Source organism: Salmo trutta, chromosome 23 (genome assembly GCF_901001165.1).
Source record: "Salmo trutta chromosome 23, fSalTru1.1, whole genome shotgun sequence".
NCBI classification, from domain to species: Eukaryota; Metazoa; Chordata; class Actinopteri; order Salmoniformes; family Salmonidae; genus Salmo; species Salmo trutta.
In genome coordinates this window covers 37,744,948-37,771,762 of record NC_042979.1, presented here as the reverse complement: position 1 = coordinate 37,771,762, position 26,815 = coordinate 37,744,948, and the positions used below count along the sequence as shown (strand labels likewise).

The window sequence follows — 26,815 nt, the reverse complement described above, 5'->3', positions numbered from 1 at the left end:
CATGGATATCCTACCTTCATTAGTACTGAAGCAGGACCATTGTCCTTTTACTGTCTGTATTCCCATTAATCCAAGTGACGGAGGTCCTCCTCTCTCCCTCTGATAAGCTTCATTATTTTCAATCTGAGCTGCAGAACAGTGTGGTTTCGCAGCAGAGGGGCCAGGAGTTACTGGTTGGGTCTGACATGCTGTAGTTCTCTTCATCAGTTTCTGTGTTAATCTGTTCAGTTGAGGTGCAGGGAAGAGGGTCTCTGTCTGTTTTCTACACTTTGGGTTTGGTGAAGATCTGAGGACTGACTTGGGTCCTGATCATTGTCACTTTTCACAAAGGCAGAAGAGAATATGAAGTCTTCCTCTAGCCCTTGAAGCTGCTCTTCCCCCTGATTGGTCCTGAGTTCCTCCTGTTCCTCTTTAACCTCCTGCCCCAGATTGGGGCTCCATTCCTTCTCACAGTGTTGCTGCTCAGGGGGAACCTCGTCTTCAGAGACAGGGAGCTGTTGGAGGTCTGGAGAAGGAAGTCAAAACGCTGACATGAGACAACTTGCTCCTGGTCACCTTTGTGTTCCCGTCTGTTCTATTATAAAGCCTTTGTGTTCCTGTCTGACCTATTATGAGCACCGCGATCGGCCAATGTGTCAGACTCAAAGCTCTCTCTTAGTGTTCATAATCCTTGCTGGTGAGACTGTTTTGGAAACCTTTGAAAACTGAAATAATTTTACAAATACAAAAGATACTACAGATTCCCACGACACTTTTTGAGCTAATATTTTTTTTACCTTTATTTAACTAGGCAAGTCAGTTAAGAACAAATTCTTATTTTTAATGACGGTCTAGGTTAACTGCCTTGTTCAGGGGCAGAATGACAGATTTGTACCTTGTCAGCTCGGGGATTCGAACTTGCAACCTTTCGGTTACTAGCCCAACACTCTAACCGCTAGGCTACCTGCCGCCCCAGTAGAAGCTGGGAAGGAAAAAAAACTATCTTGGATCAAATCTGGGTTACACAAAATACCACATTGGGAATCTGTGTTAAAACAGTTTACAAGTGTACTTTTTGTAGGCTATTTGTACAATTCTCTCTTGATATTAAAATAGTTACAAAAGGTGTCCAAAACCGTATTCACAAACAAGGATTATTAATGTTTTCAGACCGAGTTTCGGGTCTGTTTACATATTGGCCGGCCCAGGCACACATAATTGTACCGACGGAAACCCAAAGGCCGTGGGTCGTTATCGGCTGCACGACCTGTTCAGGACACCTTTTCCCATGCACTAATGCTGCATTCATGACATGTCGGAAACTCTGAACCTCCTAGTTAAAATGAAGGTAAATTATTTGTGTACAACTTCCTATTGGTTAATTTTGATACATTCCAAGTGGGGAACTTGAGTATCATCTTTCTACAACGAGTCATGTATAGCCATAACAGATTTTCATGACCTTTTGAGACACGGTTGGAATCCCACCCTAGGACAATAGATGTTGAGTAATTACAATCACAATACAGTAACTATTGGTCACTTTACTATGTATTATTGTAATATGTATTCATTATAGAATTTAGTCAGTTATTAATGATACACCTATAGCTTTTTTAACTGCTCTGTAGAGAGTTGCACTGGAACTCTGCACCAATACCACAAGTATTTTACTTAAAAACACAATCCAAAAGCGGTAATTTGATATGAATGCACTTTTATTGCACACTGAGGGAAACATTTTCTTTAACTCAAAACCACAGAATTTTCCCAAGAACTGTACACATTAACAAGCAATACTGTATTACAAATCACATTTTGATTTGATAGATATTGAGTAATTATTTAGATATGTATAATGGATATGTAGGCCCAGATATCTCCAATCTTCAAATAAAATGGAGCATACATAAAATAAACAAGGTATTACAATTTATATACATTGGGGCTAGTGTGTGTGTGAGAGAGAAAGAGAATGTTGTGTTTTATTTTTTCTTGTTAGTTACCCATCTCTGCTTTTCCGCTTCATAAAAAGCTGAGACCAGGAACTCTCTCCAGGTCATCTTTCTTTCCATTCCTTGGCTTTGGTACCTCGAAAATACTTTTGCAGGACAATAAACATATTTGCCTGTCACTCCTGGGAACCCTGTGTGTATGTGAGGGCTGTTGGGGCCTTGTTTCATCTGCAGATGACAAAACCTGCACATATGCCTAGAGGGTTGCAGGTCTGCTGACTTCGTTTTGGTCTTTTTTTGTGCCACACGTTCTTTTGTGGCTTTAAGTTCACGCTGAAAGAATTCAGTGGAAGCAAAGTCGTCAAAAGACATTTTGGGGTTTGTGAGGCCCTCTGCACCATAAGTCTGGAAGACCTTGGTGGAACAGTAAAAATACCTCACCTGTCCACGCTGATAGAAAAAGTGGACAGATGAACCATTCTTGCGGTATTGGGACTTGGCCTGACCACAGGAAATACATGTTTTTGTCTGCTTCTGCTGCTTCCACTGTTCTTGTTGTGGCCCATCTAGCTGCAGTTGCTGCTTCTCCAAGATGCCCAGGACCATCCTCTCATCTTTAGTCAGAGGGATGTCTTGGGTTGACAAGGATGGTGGATTGACAACTGCAGGTGGCAAGGCTGTGACTGGGACACTGACTGTGTCACTTCCCACAGTTAGCCACTGGCACAGTTGTGGTGTCTGGAGGAGCTTCTCAGGGCTGGTGTTCAGTGAGGAGCCAGCCTTAATAAGCCTAGTACGTGTACTTCCGGAAGAGGCGCTCAGGGGCAGTGGTGGAGTGCAGGGCAGATCTAAAAGAGAGATGCACAAAGTGACAATGAATATACAGCTCAACAACGTGTTTGTGAGTGAGTGAGAGAATGAGTGAAAACATGAGTATGTAATATCATTGTGAATTATCTGTATCTATTAGTGGCTCCTCAAAAGTTTCTCTCTTCACGGCCAGTGTAGCAGGATCTGGTGCAGCTGGTAAATTAAATACCACAGAGGACTGCTGTGACTGCAGCAGTCCTCTGTCAATTCCACAACTAAACTGTGTGAGTGGAGTGTAAGTCATTGAGAATGTAATAGTGAAGGGGGAGGAAAAAAAATTGAGTTACTTATCTGTATATTATTTTTGACGATATATCACAATATTATTTTTGACAATATCGCAATAATATTTTTGCGCTAGTCGGCTGTACCGGTTTCAAAACTCAAGTATTTTTCCTTCAAAGGTTGTTCTCTATCTACTTTTTAAATAGTTAGCCAATTTGTTTTTAGCACTTTTATTTCAATGACAGATTAAACATGTTTTCTGATGTACCTCTCTTGTCCCTCTACAGTAGACACAAGGTGGGAAATATGTTTGGAACATCGAATCACAATACATATAGAATCGCAACATGTCATATTTGCACCTTAGTCATAATATCATATCATGTGGTCCCTGGCAATTCCCAGCCCTACAATGTAATATCATTGTGAATTAACTGTATCTATTAGTGGCTCCTCAAAAGTTTCTCTCTTCACAGCCAGTGTAGCAGGAACTGGTGCAGCTGGTAAATGAAATACCACAGAGGACTGCTGTGACTGCAGCTGAACTGCTGGCAGATGTAAAAGAGAGATGCACAAAGTGACAATAAATATACAGCTCAACAACGCGTTGGTGAGTGCACTTACAGTTGACCGGGGAAACTCTAGCAGGGAAGACATTTTACGAACTGACTTGTTGGAAAGGTGGCATCCTCTGACGGTGTAATGCTGAAAGGCACTCAGCTCTTCAGTACAGGCCATTCTGCTGCCAATGTTTGTCTATGGAGATTGCATGACTGTGTGCTCAATTTTATACACCTGTCAGCAACATGTGTGGCTGAAAAAGCCAAATTCACTCATTTCAAGGGGCGTCTACATACTGCTGTAGTGTAGTTCCAAAGGTGTTCAAAACCGTATTCGCAAGCGAGGATTATTAACGTTTTTAGACAGCGTGTTGGGTCTGTTTACATATCAAATCAAACTTTATTTGTCACATGCGCCGAATACAACAAGTGTAGACTTTACCGTGAAATGCTTACTTACAAGCCCTTAACCAACAGTGCAGTTCAAGAAGAAAATATTTACCAAGTAGACTAAAATAAAAAGTAACACAAGAAGAATAACGAGGCTATATACAGGGGGCACCGGTACTGAGTCAGTGTGCGGGGGTACAGGCTAGTTGAGGTAATCTGTACATGTAGGTGGAGGCGAAGTGACTATGCATAGATAATAAACAGCGAGTAGCAGCAGTGTACAAAAGGGAGGGGGGAAGTCAACGTAAATTGTCCGGTGGCAATTTTATGAATTGTTCAGCAGTCTAATGGCCTGGGGGTAGAAGCTGTTGAAGAGCCTTTTGGTCCTAGACTTGGCATTCCGGTACTGCTTGCCGTGCGGTAGCAGAGAAAACAGTCTATAACTTGGGTGACTGGAGTCTGACAATTTTATTGGCCGGCCGCGGCATGCATAATTGTACTGATGGGAACTCAAAGGCCGTGGGTCGTTATAGGATACAAGTCAAGGTGTGATAAAAAAAAATGCACTCCCCTCCCCAATGTTACAAATTTTTTCAAATCACCCTCTCCTTGTACTGTAACAAAACAATGTGCACACCTTCCTCACTCAAATAACTAACTAAATAATAACTGTAGGGACCCTGTGTTTAGAACCATGGATATCGACTTTGCCACTTCAGCATGCTTTTGTGTCACAGCTGATGCCACGTAGGGCTACAGGCCTAAAGGTTGAGGTTTCCCTGACCACCACGCACAAGCGCACTCTCCCTGCCCGTTTCATTTACACTGCAATCAAAGCCGGCTACAGACAACGATCAGCTAGGGGAAAATCAGATGTTCAGCATTTTGATGCCATATTTATAATTATATAAAATATACGCAACAAATTTTCCACCATCAGGTTCTGTACCAACACACCACACAACCAATAAACAAAGCATACCGACTTCGGGCCCTTCAATATAATGGTTTGTGTTTTCAACACCACAATAAAGACTCGACAAACAGAAAATACATCCCCCCCTACCTTGTAGGCCTACCCAGTATCTAAGGCTTGACTATCTCAGAATGTCATTCAACTTTGTTGTTTTGTAACAGATGCCTCTTTCCATTCATCAAATGGCCGCTGCACAGTTTGGAACGACACACATATACACTACCATTCAAAAGTTGTGTGTCACTTAGAAATCTCCTTGTTTTTGAAAGAAAATTTCTTGTCCATTAAAATAACATCAAATTGATCAGAAATACAGCATAGACATTGTTAATGTTTCAAATGACTTTTGTAGCTGGAAACGGCAGATTGTTTAATGGAATATCTACATATGTGTATAGAGGCCCATTATCAGCAACCATCACTCCTGTGTTCCAATGGCACGTTGTGTTAGCTAATCCAAGTTTATCATTTTAAAAGGCTAATTGATCATTAGAAAATCCTTTTGCAATTATGTTAGCACAGCTGAAAAGTGTTGTGCTCATTAAAGAAGCAATAAAACTGGTCTTCTTTAGACTAGTTGAGTATCTGGAGCATCAGCATTTGTGGGTTCAATTACAGGCTGAAAATGGCCAGAAACAAAGAACTTTCTTCTGAAACTCATCAATCTATTCTTGTTCTGAGAAATGAAAACTATTCTGTGCAAGAAATTGCCAAGAAACTGAAGATCTGGTACAACGCTGTGTACTACTCCCTTCACAGAACAGCGCAAACTGGCTCTAACCAGAATAGAAAGAGGAGTGGGAGGCCCTGGTGCACAACTGAACAAGAGGACAAGTACATGAGAGTGTCTAGTTTGAGAAACAGACGCCTCACAAGTCCTCAATTGGCAGTTTCATTAAATAGTACCCACAAAACACCAGTCTCAATGTCAACAGTAAAGAGGCGTCTCCGGGATGCTGGCCTTCTAAGCAGAGTTCCTCTGTCCAGTGACTGTGTTCTTTTACCCATCTTAATCTTTTTATTGGCCAATATGAGATATGGCTTTTTCTTTGAAACTCTGCCTAGAACGTCGAGACTGGTGTTTTGCGGGTACTATTTAACGAAGCTGCCAGTTGAGAACTTATGAGGCGTCTGTTTCTCAAACAAGGTAAGGGGGTGGATTGGAAAACCAGTCAGGATCTGTTGTGATCACCACTTGCATCATCCAGTGTGACATCTCCTTTGCACAGAGTTGATCAGGCTGTTGATTGTGGCCTGTGGAATGTTGTCCCATGGTATCTCTGTGCACTCAAATTCCTTATGCCTGCCTATACCATAACCCCACCGCCACCATGGGGCACACTGTTCACAACATTGACATCATCAAACCACTCGCCCACAAGACGCCATAAACGCTGTCTGCCATCTGCCCGATCCAGTTGAAACTGGGAGTCATCTGTGAAGAGCACACTTCTCCAGCGTGCCAGTGACCATCAAAGGTGAGCATTTGTCCACTGGAGTCAGTTACGATGCCGAACTGCAATTAGGTCAAGACCTTGGGGAGGACAACGAGCACGCAAATGAGCTTCCCTGAGACGGTTTCTTGTGCAAACCCAGTGTCATCAGCTGTACGGGTGGCTGGTCACAGACAATCCCGCTGATAAAAAAAGCCGGATGTGGAAGTCCTGGACTGGCGTGGTTACACATGGTCTGCGGTTGTAAGGCCAGTTGGACGTACTTCCAAATTCTCTAAAACGACGTTGGATGCAGCTTATGGTAAAGAAATTAACATAAAAATTATCTGGCAACAGCTCTGGTGGACATTCCTACATGCCAATTACACGCTCCCTCGAAACATCTGTGGCATTGTGTGACAGAACTGCACATTTTAGAGTGGCCTTTTATTTACCCCAACACAAGGTGCACCTGTGTAATGATCATGCTGTTTAATAAGATTCTAGACATGCCACATCTGTCAGGTAGTTGCATTATCTTGGCAAAGTAGAAATGCTCACTAACAGGGATGTAAACACATTTGTGCACAAAATGAGAAAAATAACCTGTGTGTGTGTATGGAACATTTCTGGGATCTTTTATTTCAGCTCATGAAATATTGGATCAACACTTTACATTGCGTTCACATTTTTGTTCAGTGTAGATACAGACACATTACAGAAAATAATCTGACCCTTTTTTCCAATTTTCGCCTAAAATGACATACTGTACCCAACTCTAACTGCCTGTAGCTCAGGACCTGAAGCAAGGATATGCATATTATTGATACAATTTGAAAGGAAACACTTTGAAGTTTGTGGAAATTTGAAATTAATGTAGGAGAATAACACATTAGATCTGGTAAAAGATAATACCAATAAGAAAACTTGCGTTTTCTATTTTTTTTCTCATCATCTTTGAAATGCAAGAGAAAGGCCAAACATTGATAGGATCCTAGGTGTAATTTAGATTTTGTCCACAAGATGGCAGCAGTGTGTGTGCAACGTTTCAGACTGATCCAGTGAAGAATTACCTCACTACACAATATTTTGTATCAAGTCTGCCAGGAGTTTACCCAAATGTGCCGAATTGGTCAATTCATACATTTTCAAGTACATAACTATATTTTTGGCCAATACCGATATCCGATAATAACCATTTTAGCGGCCTTTTAAGCATTCTAGTACAGTTAAATAGTTAACACACACGGACGCAGCGGTCTAAGGCACTGCATCTCAGTGCAAGAGGCGTCACTACAGTCCCTGGTTCGAATCCAGGCTGTATCACATCCGGCTGTGATTGGGAGTCCCATAGGGCAGCTCACAATTGGCCCAGCGTCATCCGGGCCGTCATTGTAAATAAGAATTTGTTCTTAACTGACTTGCCTAGTTAAATAAAGGTTACACACACACACACCAAAAAGTAATTTTGTTAGCATTTACGTATGTCCCCATTACAAGTAAAACATAATCAAAACCTATTTCTTTCACTTACTTGCTGTGCTGTTTCGTTGTTCATTTGTTTCATTCTCAACCAGGATTTCCTTGGAACGCCGTTTGGGTCTTGCGTGTCAAAAAAGATACACGTCAAATAACACTATTTGACATGTCAAATAAGCTTGTTGACCAATCAGGACTGCACGTCACATACAAATTTAACGCGTACATTCATTTTTTACGTAGTTATTACACATTGATTACACTATCACTCGTATTTCATCGATTCATCGATACGTATGCTATGATGCTGGTAAAGTTGTCTCGCGCACCTATGGATGGATGCAAACAACGTTCTTCCCCAAAAATATAGCAAAACAATATGTTTCAGTTGCTATTGTTAGCTAGCTAACTATATAGCTAGGTGTCATCATCTAAAATAACCCTAATTTATAAGACAGTTTTTATTTGATTAATGGTGGTCGGACCCATCTATGTGAAGCTAGCCGCAACAAGGATTAGCCACAATAGTTGACTTTGCGGTTAGCCTTCAAAATAAAAGTATGGCATAATGCTACTATTTGTATTCATTTGCATCAATGTCAATTACATACTTTATTTTGAAGGCAAACTGCAAATTCCAATATAGTGTCTAATCCTTATTGTGGCTAGCGTCACAACACATAACCCGGTCTGGTCGAGCTTCACTAGCCAGATGAAGCTAGCTGGCTGCTTATGACATTAGCTGTGGGCAACATGGTTAATTAGCTGGCTAGCTATTTATTTTCATGAACTGAAGTTCAATTTCAATAGGCAAACAACAAGTGGCAACCTAGCTAATACTTACTCAAAAGGATTCCTAAGTCATTGCTAAGAATAATGAAAATGGCCGCAGTTTCTACTGGTCATGTTTTCAGGCTGGTTGTGTTAGTGCTAGCTAGGTACCAAGCTAAAGCTAGCTACCCCAGAAGTTGCGGTCGAACAAATTATGCTTTATTACCAACGCGGTATTGTAAACACATCGTTCGTGGCCGGTGTTTGCTTGCAGACTTTTTTGTACAGCTTTGACAGTGCTACTGTATCTTTTTTGACACGCAAAGACCAAAACGGCGTTCCATAGTATGTATGTCGTGAAGCTAATAGCAGTGACGCTATTACTGTGTAACTCCGGTAGGGCAACATCTGAAAAATAGCGCAATTGGTAGTGTATACCGGTGCTCGCGAGTTGGCGAAAGCCAACATCACCCACGACAGAGAACGGTTGATTGTCAAGGGCAATGAATTCCATTATCTTGGCTTTAATGGATTTCACCTTTGAGTTGTCTCGCTGAAATTCTTTTACTCTTTCAAATGACTGCTCAATCCACACAGTAGACATTGTGGACGTCATTACGTCATCTACCGAAGTTATATAGGTATGCATGGTAGCCTTGACATCGGTTTTTAACATCGGCGTTAAACTAGACATCGGGCCGATACCAATGTTAGCTAATATCGGCCAATTCCGATATGTTCACCAATATATCATGCATAATTAATAGAGAACATACAAAAATGCTATGGTAATAAAAAATTTAAGTTTACACACTCCCAGGAATGTCATACATTCATTAGCTTCCCTACAAAAAAGTGACTAACCTTCACACATCTAGATGGCCAGGCGGGGTGGGTGTGGAGCCAGAGACAGTAGTGGGGTAAAGCTGTAGAACCCGGTAACTAGATTAGTTGGATAGATACCTGGGGGCTGAGTCTGATAATTCTGTGGACCAGACCAATTTGATTGAATACTACAATTTCTTTCCACATAAAATGCTCGACCTCCAGATGAGTATGAGGGGGGAGTTTAAGTACAATTCTTACAAGCTTGTTTTGGCTAGTCTGTAGCTTAATCTTTAGATGTTTGGGTCTGCTGGTGAACCATTACCTGACACTGGACTAGCGCACTTGCCAGAGTCTTTAGGGTGCAATAGGCTAGGTTTCCATCCAATTGGTGACAGATTTTCAAGCAAATATTCTAAAATCTGCATAAACACAATATCTGCATTTTCCCATAAAAGTCCTTTGTGTAAATACGTAGTACACATAGAAATTACTTTGAGGTTAAATTCCCATGTACTGAATAAAAAAATACAAGTTAAATGGGTTTCCATCCCACTTTCAACTCTTGGCCTACTGATGGTTTTTCCCAAAAAGGTTGCATATGTATAGCCAATGTGCCCACTCTGGTATTGGCACATGTGCTCTAGCCAACAGCTCGCAGATACAGTGTGGGTATAGCCTACATGATGAGATTATTATGGACAAAAGTGGAAAATTATTTTAATTTGTCAAACAGCAGCCAAGCATCGATCATCAATATACACAGGCAGTTAGGAAAGCTAAGGCTAGCTTTTTCAAACAAAAATTTGCATCCTGTAGTACAAACTCAAAAAAAATCTGGGACACTGTAAAGTCTATGGAGAATAAGAGCACCTCCTCCCAGCTACCCACTGCACTGAGACTAGGAAACACTGTCACTACCGATAAATCCACAATAATTGACAATTTCAATAAGCATTTTTCTACGGCTGGCCATGCTTTCCACCTGGCTACCCCTACCCCGGTCAACAGCCCTGCGCTCCCCACAGCAACTCGCCCAAACCTCCCCCACTTCTCCTTCACCCAAATCCAGATAGCTGATGTTCTGAAAGAGCTGCAAAATCTGGACCCCTACAAATCAGCCGGGCTAGACAATCTGGACCCTTCAACCTCTCTTTCGTATTGTCTGAGATTCCTATAGACTGGAAAGCTGCCGCGGTCATCCCCCTCTTCAAAGGTGGAGACACTAGACCCAAACTGCTACAGACCTATATCTATTCTACCCTGCCTTTCTAAGGTCTTTGAAAGCCAAGTTAACAAACAGATTACCGACCATTTCGAATCTCACCGTACCTTCTCCGCTATGCAATCTGGTTTCAGAGCTGGTCATGGGTGCACCTCAGCCACGCTCAAGGTCCTAAACGATATCATATCCGCCATCGATAAGAGACATTACTGTGCAGCTGTATTCATCGACCTGGCTAAGGCTTTCGACTCTGTCAATCACAACATTCTTATTGGCAGACTCAACAGCCTTGGTTTCTCAAATGATTGCCTCGCTTGGTTCACCAACTACTTCTCCGATAGAGTTCAGTATGTCAAATCGGAGGGCCTGTTGTCCGGACCTCTGGCAGTCTCTATGGGGGTGCCACAGGGTTCAATTCTCGGGCCGTCTCTCTTCTCTGTATAGTTCAATGATGTTGCTCTCACTGCTGGTGATTCTTTGATCCACCTCCACGCAGACAACACCATTCTGTATACCTCTGGCCCTTCGTTGGATACTGTGTTAACTAACCTCCAGACGAGCTTCAATGCCATACAACTCTCCTTCCGTGGCCTCCAACTGCTCTTAAACGCAAGTAAAACTAAATGCATGCTCTTCAACCGATCGCTGCCCGCACCTGCCCGCCCGTCCAGCATCACTACTCTGGACAGTTCTGACTTAGAATATGTGGACAACTACAAATACCTAGGTGTCTGGTTAGAATATAAACTCTCCTTCCAGACTCACATTAAACATCTCCAATCCAAAATTAAATCTAGAATTCGGCTTCCTATTTCGCAACAAAGCCTCCTTCACTCATGCTGCCAAACATACCCTCGTAAAACTGACCATCCTACCGATCCTCGTCTTCGGCGATGTAATTTACAAAATAGCCTCCAACACTCTACTCAACAAATTGGACGCAGTCTATCACAGTGCCATCCATTTTGTCACCAAAGCCCCATATACTACCCACCACTGCGACCTGTATGATCTCGTTGGCTGGCCCTCGCTTCATATTCGTCGCCAAACCCACTGGCTCCAGGTCATCTACAAGTCTCTGCTAGGTAAAGCCCCGCCTTATCTCAGGTCACTGGTCACCATAGCAGCACCCACCCGTAGCACGCGCTCCAGCAGGTATATCTCACTGGTCACCCCCAAAGCCAATCCGCCTCTCCTTCCAGTTCTCTGCTGCCAATGACTGGAACGAACTGCAAAAATCTCTGAAGCTGGAGACTCTTACCTCCCTCATTAGCTTTAAGCCCCAGCTGTCAGAGCAGCTCACAGATCACTGCACCTGTACATAGCTCATCTGTAAATAGCCCATCCAATCTTCCTTATCTCCATACTGTATTTATCTTGCGCCTTTGCAGCCCAGTATCTCAACTTGCATATTCATCTGCACATCCTACCATTCCAGTGTTTAATTGCTATATTGTAATTACTTTGCCACCATGGCCTATTTATTGCCTTACCTCTCTTAACCTACCTCATTTGCACATGCTGTATATAGATTTTTCTACTGTATTATTGATTGTATGTTTGTTTATTCCATGTGTAACTCTGTGTTGTTGTATGTGTCGAACTGCTTTGCTTTATCTTGGCCAGGTCGCAGTTTCAAATGAGAACTTGTTCTCAACTAGCCTACCTGGTTAAATAAAGGTGTGAAAAAAATCATGCCACCAGATAAGACCCTCGATATATAAAGGAGCATCAAGGTCATTACCTTGCACTTTCACCACTCTGTAAAGTTCATGATAACTTATTTAATCGGTAGCCTAATAAACTGCATGCTTTCCCATGATGTTGTCACATTCCTTATCCGACATGTACTTTACTCACATAAAAAAGGTTGGATGTGTGAGTTCACTGATTCTCTCTATAGGCCTACATGTCTATTCCGAAAGTTTCCTAAAGTAGCCTGTCTGGACTCCATCTCTGTAATAAGAATCAAAACACTCCTGTCATGATTTAATCTAGTAAAAAGGCCTGTTTTCAGTAGTTTAGGCTACATTATTTCTCTCATTACGGCGTCCTCTATTTGAAGAACAGTCGCAGCAGCAGGGTTTGTGACATTATGCAAATATTTCGGGAAAAGTGGGAGAAAGTCGGGAGGCTTTATTATTTTCTGCCGTTATTGGAGACTCTGACGTGAAAGCACGTATCATTCTTACTCTTCTCAACGAGCAGCGGGTGCTGCCGTGGGCCCCACCCCAGTCCATTCAGGTCAAAGACTTCAATCTTAATTTCATCAGACTAGAGAACCTTGTTCCTCATGGTCTGAGAGTCCTTTAGGTGCCTTTTGGCAAACTCCAAGCGGGCTGTCATGTGCCTTTTACTGAGGAGAGGCTTCCGTCTGGCCACTCTACCATAAAGGCCTGATTGGTGGAGTGCTGCAGAGATGGTTGCCCTTCTGGAAGGTCCTCCCATCTGCAACAGAGGAACTCTGGAGCTCTGTCAGAGTGACCATCGAGTTCTTGGTCACCTCCCTGACCAAGGCCCTTCCCCCGATTGCTCAGTTCGGCCTGGCGGCCAGCACTTGGAAGAGTCTTGGTGGTTCCAAACTTCTTCCATTTAAGAATGAGGGAGGCCACTGTGTTCTTGGGGTTGACACAATCCTGTCTTGGAGCTCTACGGACAATTCCTTCGACCTCATGGCTTGGGTTTTGCTCTGACATGCACTGTCAACTGTGGGACCTTATATAGACAGGTGTGTGCCTTTCAAAATCATGCCCAATCAATTGAATTTACCACAGGTGGACTTTCAAGTTGTAGAAACATCTCAAGGATGATCAATGGAAACAGGATGCACCTGAGCTCAATTTCGAGTCTCATAGCAAAGCGTCTGAATACTTATGTTGATAAGGTATTTCTGTTTCCGCTTTGTCATTATGGGGTATTGCGTGTAGATTGAAGAGGAACATATAAAAAAAATCTAGAATAAGGCTGTAACGTAACAAAATGTAGAAAAAGTCCCGGGGTCTGAATACTTCCCGAATGCACTGGTCAAAATTGTCCCTTTAAAGCCTGTGGGGAATATACAACGCCATTTCATAAAATAGCCTACAACGGCACAACCCCAAGAATTAAATAAAAACATTTTAAACAACTTTTCCGAGACTGAAATAGAGGTGCTAGTGTCAGAGATTGTGTACAACCAACAAATATTATTTGGCTCGCTCAGTTGTGGTTTGACCAGTAAAAATGCAAGTTTCTAACAATGGCAAATGTACTTAAAACAAGTAAGTAACACTCACCAATAAGCCATCTATCCTCAACAATGCCATCCTGTAGGTGTATAGGCCAACATTGCTGTTCTACAGAATGAATGAGTCGTGTGTACCACCTACCACCTGCACATTAAGAGTGGAAGCTTTTTCTGTTCACATAGTTGAACTCGTTTTGGGATGGTGCCCTCTATTACTCCGTTCGTATTTGGGAACCCATTGATGGCAAAGAAATCCCTCTTGACTTCAACCTGTTGTGAGATGGTGTATGGAAATTGTATGTTACAGTTTGATTTGATGATGATTGCATCCAAAATATTGGCTTATTGATGCTATCTGCAAGCACCCGCTGAAAGGTCTTGAGGGTGGATAGCACTTTGATGTGCACCGGAATGGCATGCGTTTGCCTTTCGAAGGTAGGTCTTAAATCCTTGCAAAGATCCTATAAAATTGGTTTTGGGAAAAGATATCTGATAAACTAATCTGTACTATCTGCAAAAAAGTCACACCCGTCTCTAAAAACGAATTCTTTGCGAAATGCAGCTTATGCCATATCTTCCAACAGAGATTTGGCACATTATCGGTCTTTTAGAGTCTTTCAACAATGGTTTAACTTTGACACGTGCTTCTAATTTAACAAACGACTGTACTTTTTATAGATTATTATCGTAAAATCCACTGACGTGGTCAAAGTATATATAGCCTCAAGATATGTTGCATTAATCCACGATGGAAATACAATTATATCGAGAAATTATTTAATTATTAGGCCTACTCTCTCAATTTCAACATATTTTCCCCATTATATGCTTGACAAGCAGTTCCTTTAATTCCACCACTTTTCACACTGCGTATGCAAGGTCATGGCTGTGCGTAAATTTACGCACACTCAAGCAAATATTCATATTGATAAATCTGAAACTTTGCGGGGAAATGAGCTCACAAGGTTTACACACAGATTAGTGCCTACGCGTGATTGCTAAATTTGGTCCCAGGAGTGCAAAGCTCTTAGAGCAGGGCTCTCCAACCCTGTTCCTGGAGAGACTAAGTCCTGTAGGTTTTCACTCCGACCCTAATCTAGCGCACCTGATTCTAATAATGAGCTGGTTGATAAACTGTATCAGGTTAGAAACAACTGGGTTTGGATTGAAAACCTACAGGAGGGTATCTCTCCAGGAAACGGGCTAGAGAGCCCCGTCTTAGAGACTTTCCCAGAAAAACTCACAGCTGTAACCGCTGCCAAAGCTGATTCTAACATGTATTTACTCGGCGGTGAATACTTACGTAAATGAGATATTTCTGAATTTCATTTTCAATAAATTTGCTATACATTTTTAAAATATGTTTTCACTTTGTCATTATAGTGTATTGTGTGTAGATGTGTGTAACACAACTGTGGAATAAGTCAAGGGGTACGAATACTTTTTGAAGTCATCTGACTAAGAGCATGAGACCATAAAATGTCGTTAGAAGTACTTCAACCTCGTCAAATATAAAAACAGGAGAGATTATTTCACAGAAAATAATAAATGTTGGTTGAGTTGTCAGAGTTCAGAATGACCATAAGTAGCTAACATCTAACTGCTCTCCCACGTCTCTTCATTGAGAAGAGCAGCCCAAGCAGAGCTGTTGCTATGGATACTCAAACTCAGAAGGCCATGAGCAGCGTGCAGGGCATTACTAAGCATTAACTACCTGGCTATATTTTGAGAAAACCGATCACAAAAATACAAAACAAGTCTTGTGAATGTTAGAAAGAGCTTGGGCTGGTATCTAATTTGCTTATCATCAGGATATGAATTCCCTGGACCATGTTCATCATGTTCAGCTTTGTGTAGGAGAAGTGGAATTTCGATAGCATCCACTTCATCGGCAATAACAAAGGCGAATGCTATGTCTGGAACTGACACGTTTCCTAGAAACAGCAGTTGTTCAACTTGCTGTCAGTGCACATGTACCTCCCCCGACTTTACTCGTCGACTTCCATCTACAGTCGGCTACTGTCGTCTTACCACTCAAACGCACCCAATGTCTATGGTTCTGCTAGGAGTAAATCGAACTTAGTATGCCTCTAGTGTTTGCATTTTAGCTAAGATTCAGCCGCAACTCGATTTGACTTAAGCTGTATTCACCAACGCTCCATCCAATCATGTAGCCTATACGGTAGAAAGAGTATATAGCCTCTGTCGCCTTTCTGTAGCCTACAGGGCAACCAAATTTATGACAATGTCACGAGAAAGTCACTTTTTACATGTTTCCGATCAAATAGCCTAAATGGTGGCCAATCAAATAAAAATGCGCTTCGATGTGAATATGAATACAAATCTTAAACACACCATATCCTAAAGACAGGACAGGTCAGAGTAAAATGGACAATAGCCCATGGAATGAAATTTGGCTAATTATGACTGCTGTCTGGGAGTTTTACTCAGTGGGCTAAATTGTCATGATAATAAGCGATTTCAATTTTGTAGGCCTATTAGTCAATTTATGATCTGATCGTGGCAAAGAAGAAAATACAAACTGCATTTTCCAAGTTAACCTCTCTGGGCCTACTCAACAGCCAGTTGAATCCCGTGGCGCGTTATTCAAATACCTTAGAAATGCTATTACTTCAATTTCTCAAACATATGACTATTTTACAGCATTTTAAAGACAAGACTCTCGTTAATCTAACCACACTGTCCGATTTCAAAAAGGCTTTACAACGAAAGCAAAACATTAGATTATGTAAGCAGAGTACCCAGCCAGAAATAATCAGACACCCATTTTTCAAGCTAGCATATAATGTCACATAAACCCAGAAGACAGCTAAATGCAGCACTAACCTTTGATCTTCATCAGATGACAATCTTAGGACATTATGTTATACAATACATGCATGTCTGTTCAATCAAGTTCATATTTATATCAAAAACCAGCTTTTTACATTAGCTTTTTACCGAACACTTCCGGTGAATTTACTAAATTACTCACGATAAACGTTCACAAAAAACATAAGAATTATTTTAAGAATTATAGATACAGAACTCCTCTATGCACTCGATATGTCCGATTTTAAAATAGCTTTTCGGTGAAAGCACATTTTGCAATATTCTAAGTAGATAGCCCGGCATCACAGGGCTAGCTATTTAGACACCCAGCAAGTTTAGCATTCACCAAAGTCAGATTTACTATAAGAAAAATGTTATTACCTTTGCTGTCTTCGTCAGAATGCACTCCCAGGACTTCTACTTCAATAACAAATGTTGGTTTGGTCCCAAATAATCCATGTTCAAACAGTGGCGTTTTGTTCGTGCGTTCAAGACACTATCCGAAGGGTAAATAAGGGTTACGAGCATGGCGCCTTTCGTGACAAAAAAATTCTAAATATTCCATTACCGTACTTCGAAGCATGTCAACCGCTGTTTAAAATCAATTTTTATGCCACTTTTCTCGTAAAAAAGCGATAATATTCCGACCGGCAAAGCCTGTTTACATTCAACGAGAGAGAAAGTAAAAGCATGCTATCCCCTCATGCACGAGCCTCGTCTAATGGCCCTCTGATAGAGCACTTGCCAAACGCGCTAGTGTGTTTCAGCCTGGGCCTTGAATTACGTCATTCAGCTTTTTCTCGGGTTCTGAGAGCCTATGGGAGCCGTAGGAAGTGTCACGTTACAGCAAAGATCCTCAGTCTTCGATAAAAAGAGCCAAGATGGACAACAACTTGTCAGACAGGCCACTTCCTGGTCAGAATCTTCTCAGGTTTTTGCCTGCCATATGAGTTCTGTTATACTCAGACACCATTCAAACAGTTTTAGAAACTTTAGGGTGTTTTCTATCCAAAGCCAATAATTATATGCATATTCTAGTTACTGGGCAGGAGTAGTAACCAGATTAAATCGGGTACGTTTTTTTATCCGGCCGTGTAAATACTGCCCCCTATCCCCAACAGGTTAATGAACTCCTGATAAACTTGGGTAACTGACATATGCAGCGGGTGAGTTTTATGTTTGGGGAAGCTAAAAATGTATTCTACCATTTCTACCCATCTGCCTGCCAGTTATGATTTTCATATTCAAATTTTCGTGGAACAGTTTAATTTCAATCATAACATTTTCATTTCTCAAAATCATTGTCACATGGTTACAAAAAATGACAGAAGCTCAGCTAATTATTAGTGGTGGTCAGAAATCTGACATTCCCAAATTGACATTTTCCTAAATGTGCACGCAGCAGGCCAGGTAGCCTATATGCCTGCTCAGGTGCATACACTCCATCAACAAGACAGAGAAACCAGACACATACTCATTGCTCACATGAAGCACTCCAAACAAAATATAATGAAACAATTGAAAAAAACTCATAAACGATGGTATGAAATAAACCAACATGTTTCTCACAAGTGTAGCAGGTTGTGAACTCTGCAAATAACGTTTGCACTCTGAGAATAAGAACGGTAAATGACTTTTTCTTGTCTCAACATTTGAAATTATACTCAAGACACTATCTTCAGACATATTTGAGATGCCTTTCACTGACAGCCACAACTCAATAATCAGCTAGGTTTATTGCCACGAGTGCTACCCAAATTGCAGACTTCCCAACTAGGCATAACACTACTCGATTGGGATTTGAAACAATATACAGGTGTTTTTTTAAGGACCTAATGATCCTCTATGGCTAAGTCATGCTTTCTGGTTAAGTATGTCAAATTATTGTATTTATTTCTGTAAAGACAGGAGTAATTATACTTTTGGAAAATGTATTTAAATTTACTCTAGGACGCACCGCCTACATGGTAGCTGATATTCAGAGCTTTAATAGACAAAATTAAGTCTTTGTCAGGTATTAGAACTATGAAGCCAATGCAACTGCCGGTTTGTAAACCGGTAGGCTACCACATTTGAAAATTGATTTTAAATAACACATTTTAGCATTAAGACTCCAAAACATGGCCAATAATTTCAGGTCCAGTACCATCGTTGGGCCGCTGGTGTGAAAGATTCAGCAGACTGCTGGCATTACACATCTGGCTAAAATACTACTGTAGCTCTGCTGGAGTCACTTTTATTGATAACTTTGACACCTTCTGGAAACAGAAGATACTCTACAGGAATGACAGAGTCCATCCAAATTATCTTGGCTCCTGGACTCTGTCCATACATTTCAAGGCTGCGTTGAAACAATGACTGGTAAATGATCCAAGACCAGCTCAGTTAATCCCTACCATTGTGACAATGAGTCGTCATAATGCTGCATCAAATGTACATGATCTTAGGGACATTGGCAAACACAATGTTTTATTTATTTTATTTCACCTTTATTTAACCAGGTAGGCTAGTTGAGAACAAGTTCTCATTTACAACTGCGACCTGGCCAAGATAAAGCAAAGCAGTGTGACATAGACAACAACACAGAGTTACACATGGAGTAAACAATAAACAAGCCAATAACACAATAAACAAGTCAATGACACAGTAGAAAAAAAGAAACTATATATACAGTGTGTGCAAAAGGCATGAGGAGGTAAGGCAATAAATAGGCCATAGGAGCGAATAATTACAATTTAGCAGATTAACACTGGAGTGATAAATGAGCATATGATGATGTGCAAGTAGAGATACTGGTGTGCAAAAGAGCAGAAAAGTAAATAAAATAAAAACAGTATGGGGATGAGGTAGGTAGATTGGGTGGGCAATTTACAGATGGGCTATGTACAGCTGCAGCGATCGGTTAGCAGCTCAGGTACCTGATATTTAAAGTTGGTGAGGGAAATAAAAGTCTCCAACTTCAGCGATTTTTGCAATTCGTTCCAGTCACTGGCAGCAGAGAACTGGAAGGAAAGGCGGCCAAAGGAGGTGTTGGCTTTGGGGATGACCAGTGAGATATACCTGCTGGAACGTGTGCTACGGGTGGGTGTTGTTATGTAAGTAATTTAATTTATGTACCCCTAAAAGCACCGAATACATCTGTTTATCCTACAGCTATTCTAAGCAGTAATCATAAGCCTATAAACCAGAGTTACACTGTTAGCACTGAGGCGGTGTGCAATAGAAGGAAGACCACTTTATGCAACTCACCCTGTACTATCAGCTCCAATGTAAATAACATGAGTAAGTCTACCTCTGATTAGCTTCCCAGTAAATCATTAAAAAACAATCAAGCAACCCAGAAAAGTGCTAAAAATAGCCCCTATTAACATATGTAGCCTCAGTAACAAGGTTCATGAAGTCAATAACTTGCTTGTAACAGATGACATTCATATTCTGACTATCTCTAAAACTCACTTAGATAATACCTTTGATGATACAGTGGTAGCAATACATGGTTATAACATCTACCGAAAAGACAGAAATGCCAACGGAGGCGGTGTTGCTGTCTATATTCAGAACCACATTCCTGTAAAGCTTAGAGACTATCTAATGTTAAATACTGTTGAAGTAATATGGCTACAGGTTCATCTGCCTCACCTAAAGCCCATTCCTGTGGGAAGCTGCTATAGACCACCAAGTGCTAACAGTCAGTATCTGGATAATATGTGTGAAATGCTTGAAAATGTATGTGATATCAACAGAGAAGTATATTTTCTAGGTGATTTAAATATTGACTGGCTATCATCAAGCTGCCCACTCAGGGAAAAACTTCAAACTGTAACCAGTGCCTGCAACATGGATCATGGATCAGGTTATCAGTCAACCTACCAGGGTAGTTACAAACAGCACAGGAATTAAATCAGCAACATGTATTGATCACATTTTTCAACTAACACTGGAGATATTTGCTTGAAAGCAGTATCCAAATCCATAGGATGTAGTGCTCACAATATAATAGCCATATCTAGGAAAACCAAAGTTCCAAAGGCTGGGCCTAATATAGTGTATAAGAGGTCATACAATCATTTTTGTAGTGATTCATATGTTGATGATGTAAAGAATATTTGCTGGTCTGTGGTGTGTAATGAGGAGCAACCAGACGCTGCACTTGACACATTTATGAAACTACTTATTCCAGTTACTAATAAGCACGCACACATTAAGAAAATGACTGTAAAAACTGTTAAATTCCCTTGGATTGATGAGTAATTGAAAAACTGTATGGTTGAGAGGGATAAGACAAAAGGTACGGCAATTAAGTATGGCAGCCCAACTGATTGGCAAACGTACTTCAAATTAAGAAATCATGTGACTAAACTAAATAAAAAGAAACTACACTATGAAACAAAGAAATTACATAAAGAATGATAGTAAAAAGCTTTGGGGCACCTTAAATGACATTTTTGGGGGAAAATGCCAACTCGGCTCCTTCATTTATTGAATCGGGTGGCTCATTCATCACAAAGCCCACTGTCATGATGTTGGCCTGTGGGTAAGGTTTATGACCCCCCCATAAATACCTTTCTCCCTTCCCCTCTCTCTCTCTGACTCTACCGAAGGACTCTTGAATAGCCTCTGTTAAACATAGAGAGTCTGGGAACATCAAACAAGTGGGGGGAAAGGAACCATATTTCGGTAATAGAACCAGTTGAAAATATGCATTGGTACTTAATGTATATGTCTGTTCGGTTGTCATCTGAGACATTTTGACTGATGACAGGATGACATAAACTGTATCTGGGAAAGTCTACACATTCTAGTTATCAGATTCACATGGAATTGTTGTGCAAATTAAATGTTTGAATATGAAACTATTTGTAATAAGATTAAATGTAATTTTAGCTTCCAAATGAGAGAATTGGGTTTTCATAAGGTTAGAGCCTGCTCAATCAGTGGCCCGCCCCTTTATTGTGAAGAGACATGGGTTATAAACTATGAAACACACCCTTCTCCCCCTCCACTATATAAGCCCTTGACGGAAATGTAACCTCCTGTTCCGGGTACGTGAGGTCTGCAGCCTCTGCGTTAAAAAGGACTAACATGTCAAGTACAGAACTAAGCCAACCTCAGCGTGAGCTTTGGTTGTGAATGGTATGAACTTTGAACTCTTATTCACTACAGAAGTGATACCTTCTAGCCGTTGAGTTAGCAGCGGCCGCTGTAAAAGTGGGCTAGGAAAGGACGGACGACGTATCCAGTCTAACACACAACGAAGATACTACAACGTATCCAATTTACCACCAGAGACATTCTTCCGAGGACAGGAAGATCTCTGTTGGCTAGCACAGCCAGCATCTACGATCAACCTACCGAAGCGCAGCTCAGAGTAAATATTTATTGCATTTTCCTTTTCCAAATGGGCGGTAATTTAGAATGCATAAGATACTGTATTTACGATAGCACAGCTTCTCCCTTTGTTCCTCAGTCTTCCCGCTCTTTCATTCAAGCCCAACCCCCTCTCTTTGTGTAAGAAGCCATCATACAGGTTCCGTCCACCAGGGACGTTTTCTGTATGACATCATTTGTATTCTATGTATATGTAATTCTGTGTGATTAGTTAGGTATTTGGTAAATAAATAATTAAACCCAATTTTTTATTGCTGATTCAACTTGTTAGCCAGGGTTCGTGAAGATAACCAAGAATGTACAACTTTCATATGAGACTGAAATAAGGTGACGATTAATATTGACTGCTATGGATGTAAAATATTACTAGGTCTTTAAGAGTTTATTCGGAAGATAACAGCTCTATAAACACTCTTCCGTGGTGTCCCGACTTTCTAGTTAATTACATTTACATGATTAGCTAATCAGGTGATATTAATTACAGAGAAAGGTTTTTATAGAATAGTATGTCATATCACTTAATCCGGCATAGCCAAAGACACAACACCACTGATATTGCAAACTACTTTAATGACTTTTTCATTGGCAAGATAAGTAAACTTAGGGATGACATGCCAGCAACAAATGCTGACACTACACATCCAAGTATATCGGACCAAATTATGAAAGACAAGAATTGTACTTTTGAATTCTGTAAGAATTATTGTTGTCTATCAACAATGACAAGCCACCAGGGTCTGACAATCTAGATGGAAAATTACTGAGAATAATAGCAGATGATATTGCCACTCCTATTTGCCACATCTTCAATTTAAGCCTACTAGAGAGAGTGTGCCCTCAGGCCTGGAGGGAAGCTAAAGTCATTCCGCTACCCAAGAATAGTAACGCCCCCTTTACTGGCTCAAATAGCCGACCAATCAGCCTGTTACCAACCCTTAGTAAACTTCTAGAAAAAAAATTGTGTTTGACCAGATACAATGCTATTTTACAGTAAACAAATTGACAACAGAATTTCAGCATGCTTATAGGGAAGGACACTCAACAAGCACAGCACTTACACAAATGACTGATGATTGCTGAGAGAAATTTATGATAAAATGATCGTGGGGGCTGTCTTGTTAGACTTCAGTACAGCTTTTGACGTTATTGATCATAGTCTACTGCTGGAAAAACGTATGTGTTATGGCTTTACACCCCCTGCTATAATGTGGATAAAGAGTTTACTTGTCTAACAGAACACAGAGGGTGTTCTTTAATGGAAGCCTATCAAATATAATCCAGTTAGAATCAGGAGTTCCCCAGGGTAGCTGTTAAGGCCCCTTGCTTTTTTTCAATTTTTACTAACGACATGCCACTGAGTAAAGCCAGAGTTTCTATGTATGCAGATGACTCAACACTATACACGTCAACTACTACAGCGACTGAAATGACTGCAACACTCAACAAAGAGCTGCAGTTAGTTTCAGAGTGGGTGGCAAGGAATAAGTTAGCCCTAAATATTTCTAAAACTAAAAGCATTGTATTTGGAACAAACACCCACTAAACCCTAAACCTCAACTAAATCTTGTAATAAATAATGTGGAAATTGAGCAACTTGAGATGACTAAACTGCTTAGAGTAACACTAGATTGTAAACTGTCATGGTCAAAACATATTGATGCAGTTGTAGCTAAGATAGGGAGAAGTCTGTCTATAATAAAGCGATGCTCTGCCTTAACACTATCAACAAGGCAGGTCCTACAGGCCCTACTTTTGTCACACCTTGACTACTGTTCAGTCGTGTGGTCAGGTGTCACAAGAAAGGGCTTAGGAAAATTGCAATTGGCTCAGAACAGGGCAGCACGGCTGGCCCTTGGATGTACACAGAGAGCTAATATTAATGATATGAATGTCAATCTCTCCTGGCTGAAAGTGGAGGAGAGATGACTTCATCACTACTTTTATTTATGAGAGGTATTGATATGTTGAATGCACCGAGCTGTATGTCTAAACTACTGGCACACAGCTCGGACACCCATGCATACCCCACAAGACATGCCACAAGAGGTCTCTTCACAGTCCAAGTCCAGAACAGACTATGGGAGGTACACAGTACTACATAGAGCCATGACTGCATGGAACTCTATTCCACATCAAGTAACTGACGCAAGCAGTAAAATTTGATTTAAAAAACAGATTAAAAAAACACTTTACAGAACAGTGGGGACTGTGAAGCAACACAAACATTGGCACAGACACATGCATACACACACACACGATAACATACACATGGATTTAGTAATGTAGATACTAGTGGTGGAGTAGGGGCCTGAGGGCACACACTGTGTTGTGAAAGTATTGTAATGTTTTAAAATTGTATAAACTGCCTTAATTTTGCTGGACCCCAGGAAGGGTAGCTGCTGCCAAAGGGGATCCATAATAAATACATGGATAGGCATTCATTCAAATGCAATGTAGGCCAACAGTCGTGTTCGAATACTCATACTAACCGCACTAACTGTACTATTTGTGACGTAAATTGAGTATGTAGTTTTCTTATTGTTCATAGTATGGATATAGTTAGTATGCCAAAAGTTCTAGGATGTCGTGCGAAATTAGCTAAAATATTACATTTACAAGCAGTGGACACCATTTCCGTGCTTGTATGGCCCATAATACGATTCTTCCGGAAATGGGCGTGGCTTCACGCCTTTTTCAGATTTCAAGAAAATGGCGGAAAATATGTACCGCAGTCCGACGAGAGCGGATATAATTACATTGCTATAACTAATTATGACAAATGTTAAGAAAATGTTTAGCAATGTAACAAAGTTATGACTGTTCAAATAAGTAACACGTTATGTTGGCTGACAATTTGTTAGATACACTATCCTTACAAATCGCAGCATTACAGCAGTAATGTACCGGTATGTTAGCTAGCTAACGTTAGTTGGCTACTACTACAGCGAACTTGCCAGTATATTAACTATATGTCATTCGTAACTTAGCCGTTGTGCGTTCTCAATGGTCATTCAACACCAGGCATTGAATATGGCCGTGTCAGTAAACGTCGGCAAAAAAAGCATAACTAAGTTGTTAAAATGGTCAGAGTGAGGTTCTCTCCTTTGTGTCTAGATGTAGCTAGCCAGTTATCTTGGGTGCTGCCTGCGGTTAAGGTCAGAACGCTCTGATAAACCCTACTCCTCGGCCAGGAGGGCGGCATATCGGCCGGGACCGAACCTTGAGATGTTATGGACGCAGACCCATTATCATTTTGTTGACCGCGCTGACGCGGGAGTGAAGTTCTAGCAAATTTATCTGACAAGAAAGTTACAATTGGATACACCGAAGTAATGAAACTGGGGAATATTGGCAGAAAGTCAGTAATGGTGACAAACCTGTTCGATGTAACTTTATTTCAGGTTTAATGATGATATCCAGCAGCTTCTGTAAACGGACGTTCTCCTCCTTTGTACGGACAAATTCTTCCTGGTACTCTGCTATCGTTTGTTCAACTACCTCGAATATCTCCTCAGCAGCCGCTGTTAATCGCTGGTTGAGAAACCCTCTCAACAGCTGTATTTTAGACATTCTAGATAATTATAATTTGCTAGCTAATTAGCCAATGTTGTTGCATAGTACAGTAAAACAAAAATAAATAAAAAAACGTGTCATGGCTGTATAGGGTATTAGATGTACTATCGCCACCTGCTGGGGTGGAGTGCAACAACATCAGTTTGCTTTTTGAGAAGAGTTTTTATTTTATTTATTTTAACAGTAACATGCAAAACATAAACATAACAGCCAGAGGGATTCCAAAGAAATGAGAAAGAAGAAAAAAAAACTATTCCACATTATATCAAATCAAATACAGACATATAGCAAATACGTTTTTTTTACATTTTGTTTTGTATACGTTTTAAAGACTCTAAATAGTTTTCCAAATCAGATAAAAAAATTAAGAAAAGGGGCTTTTTATTCATAAATTTTGATTTGTGTATGAAATATTTTCCTAATAAAATAAAGAGATTTATGACATACTCACGTTCAATTGTAGAATCAGTGTAGTAAAATAATGTAAAACTTAGACATTTCAATGGTTGTATGCAATTTGAGGCCAAGATGTATTTTTACATCAGTCCAGAACACTTCACTATATAAATAATTACAGAATAAGTGTTCAATAGATTCAGTTTCTAGTTCACAAAAACTGCATTCACTGGTAACATCAAGTATATATTTAGAAATCAAGCTATTACACGGATAGAATCTATGGATTATCTTAAAGGAGATCTCCTTTACTTTATTGGTCTCCATAAATGTGTGTGGAGTGAGCCAAGCACGGCGCCAGTTTACATCAAACAATGAAGCCCAACAAAATATCGCAGAGGGAATAGACTTTCTGTAGAAAATATCCCTTAATAATAAACGATTGTTGAATTTCGTATCTAGTAGACCAATGCCATTCACCTGAATATCGCTTACAATCGGAGATATTCCAAAATATGCATTATTCTGAAGTAAAGTTTTTATCCCATTAGGTATAGCTTTAATAACAGTGTCATATTCCTTGCTTGAAACCTCAAAGTTGTATCTTTCCATAAATTCTCTCCGTGTAAATAGATTCCCACTAATATTAACTAATTGGCTGACAAGGACAATATTTTTCGAGAACCATTTATGGTTAAATAACATCTTGTTT

At 40.6% G+C, this 26,815-nt stretch overlaps 1 protein-coding gene across 2 annotated transcripts; it reads right to left on the bottom strand.

The window, feature by feature from the left end:
- Positions 1–25,847, bottom strand: LOC115159991 (uncharacterized). 2 transcript variants are annotated; one of them, XM_029710191.1, is made up of 2 exons: positions 25,512–25,847; positions 1–505 (listed from the first exon to the last, which is right to left on the bottom strand). In XM_029710191.1, exons 1-2 carry the CDS (start codon positions 25,702–25,704, stop codon positions 225–227), a joined length of 474 nt encoding a protein of 157 aa, XP_029566051.1. In that variant the 5' UTR covers positions 25,705–25,847; the 3' UTR covers positions 1–224. The 2 variants fall into 2 exon arrangements, with proteins under 2 accessions (XP_029566051.1, XP_029566050.1); XM_029710190.1 differs by lacking the exon at positions 1–505 and adding an exon at positions 1,680–2,782.
- Between the last annotated feature and the right edge of the window lie 968 nt (positions 25,848–26,815).

Bases quoted from the DNA above. Each gene is read 5' to 3' on its own strand.
- LOC115159991 (XM_029710190.1), bottom strand. From the start codon at position 25,704: ATGTCTAAAATACAGCTGTTGAGAGGGTTTCTCAACCAGCGATTAACA. The intron at 2,783-25,511 runs GTTTGTCACCAT...TCTCTCTTTTAG, and splicing joins AATAAAGTTACATCGAACAG to ATCTGCCCTGCACTCCACCA.